This window comes from Cornus florida, unplaced genomic scaffold, assembly GCF_030987335.1.
Source record: "Cornus florida cultivar Cherokee Brave unplaced genomic scaffold, ASM3098733v1 CherokeeBrave_3.0.0_Hap2_scaffold_273, whole genome shotgun sequence".
Lineage (NCBI taxonomy): Eukaryota > Viridiplantae > Streptophyta > Magnoliopsida > Cornales > Cornaceae > Cornus > Cornus florida.
Window position 1 is genome coordinate 25,001 of NW_026775775.1, and position 1,381 is coordinate 26,381.

Sequence of the window (1,381 nt, forward strand, 5' to 3'; positions counted from 1 at the left end):
TCCGAGAGTTATCAGTATTTATCAAATCTGTTCCTATCTAACGGAACGCTATTGGATCAAATGACAAAGACATTGTTGAGAAAAAGATGGCTTTTCCCGGATGAAATGAAAATTGGATTCATGTAACAGGAGAAAGATTTCTCATTCCTTAGCCGGAAAGATATGTGGCCATGAAAGAGGGATTAAGCGGAACAGAATTGACTGGGTGGTAGAGTCGTGGAAACACTTGTTTCTTCCATATTTTGGACTTTAGCTCCATGGAACAATATGCTACTGCTGAAACATGGAAGAATTGAAATCTTAGATCAAAACACTATGTATGGATGGTATGAACTGCCTAAACAAGAATTCTTGAACAGTGAACAACCAGTTCAGATATTCACGACCAAGAAGTACTGGATTCTCTTTCGGATAGGCCCTGAAAGGAGAAAGAAGGCTGGAATGCCAACAGGCGTCTATTATTGAATTCACCCGACCCGATAGTACCCATTTTGGGAACGTCCAGTGCCAAAGTCACGGAATGGGTAAGTCGCCAATCCCTAAAACGGACTATGTAATGTACTTTATCTGCTGGGTTACGGGGGGGCATTTTACCAGAGGTTTCTAATCTACCCTTGTGTGATTCCTGTTGAAGCATATACTCGGGGGGTGGGTGCAGGGCGGACGATTTTAAAGCAGACTCCCCGTTCATTACATACTTGATCCTCACTTTGAATCTCGCCTTCTGCGGTTACCTCTGGTATCGCTAACAGTCCTTGGGATTTTGATTCACTGAATGGTAATGTAAAAGATCAAGAACATTATCGGGGGATTCCTAAGAAGAGGAAGGCTTCTTTATCGGACAGAGGCGAATAGATAGGCTCCAGTCCTAATAAAAGCTCTCAGAAGTCAAGCAGAGCGGGAGCGAAGGCTGTGGAATGACTTGACTTGAAGAGGATTCAACTTCCGAAACTGGCGGCCTGAACCCAAATCTTCACAAAATGGAAAAAGGAAGAACTTCTTGAAGAAGGTTTCGATATCAAGATTGAACTGTCAAACAAATAAAAAAGAGAGCCCATAAATGTTCAATCTTCAAGGTTAAATGAGAAAAGCAAGAATGACGAACAAAGCTGCCATTAGAAAGCATTGTACACAGAGAACGAACACAGGGTCGATCATAAGAAGAGGGGAAAGGTGTGAAAGTAGAGTACACCGGTGAGGAAGAAGTTCTTTTTTTGTTCGAAACGTGTCTGTATCTTACACGGAATCCGCATGAATAGGTCCGCACCTCTTAGTTAACCCTTCTTTCTTTGGTGAGTTCCCACCTCTTATCCCAAGGGCATCATAGTAAATTCCACCATTTCAAGGGTAAGCTCTAGGTCCCTAACTTGACTCTAACGCG

At 42.7% G+C, this 1,381-nt stretch overlaps 1 protein-coding gene across 1 annotated transcript in view; it reads left to right on the top strand.

The window, feature by feature from the left end:
* Positions 1-712, top strand: part of LOC132290824 (protein Ycf2-like) — a 7,048-nt gene extending 6,336 nt beyond the window's left edge. Inside the window, exon 4 of the mRNA XM_059790156.1 lies at positions 1-712. This exon is cut by the window's left edge and continues 2,339 nt beyond it. Within this exon, the coding sequence (XP_059646139.1) occupies positions 1-126 (126 nt within the window). The 3' untranslated portion in view covers positions 127-712.
* The last annotated feature ends 669 nt before the right edge of the window (positions 713-1,381 follow it).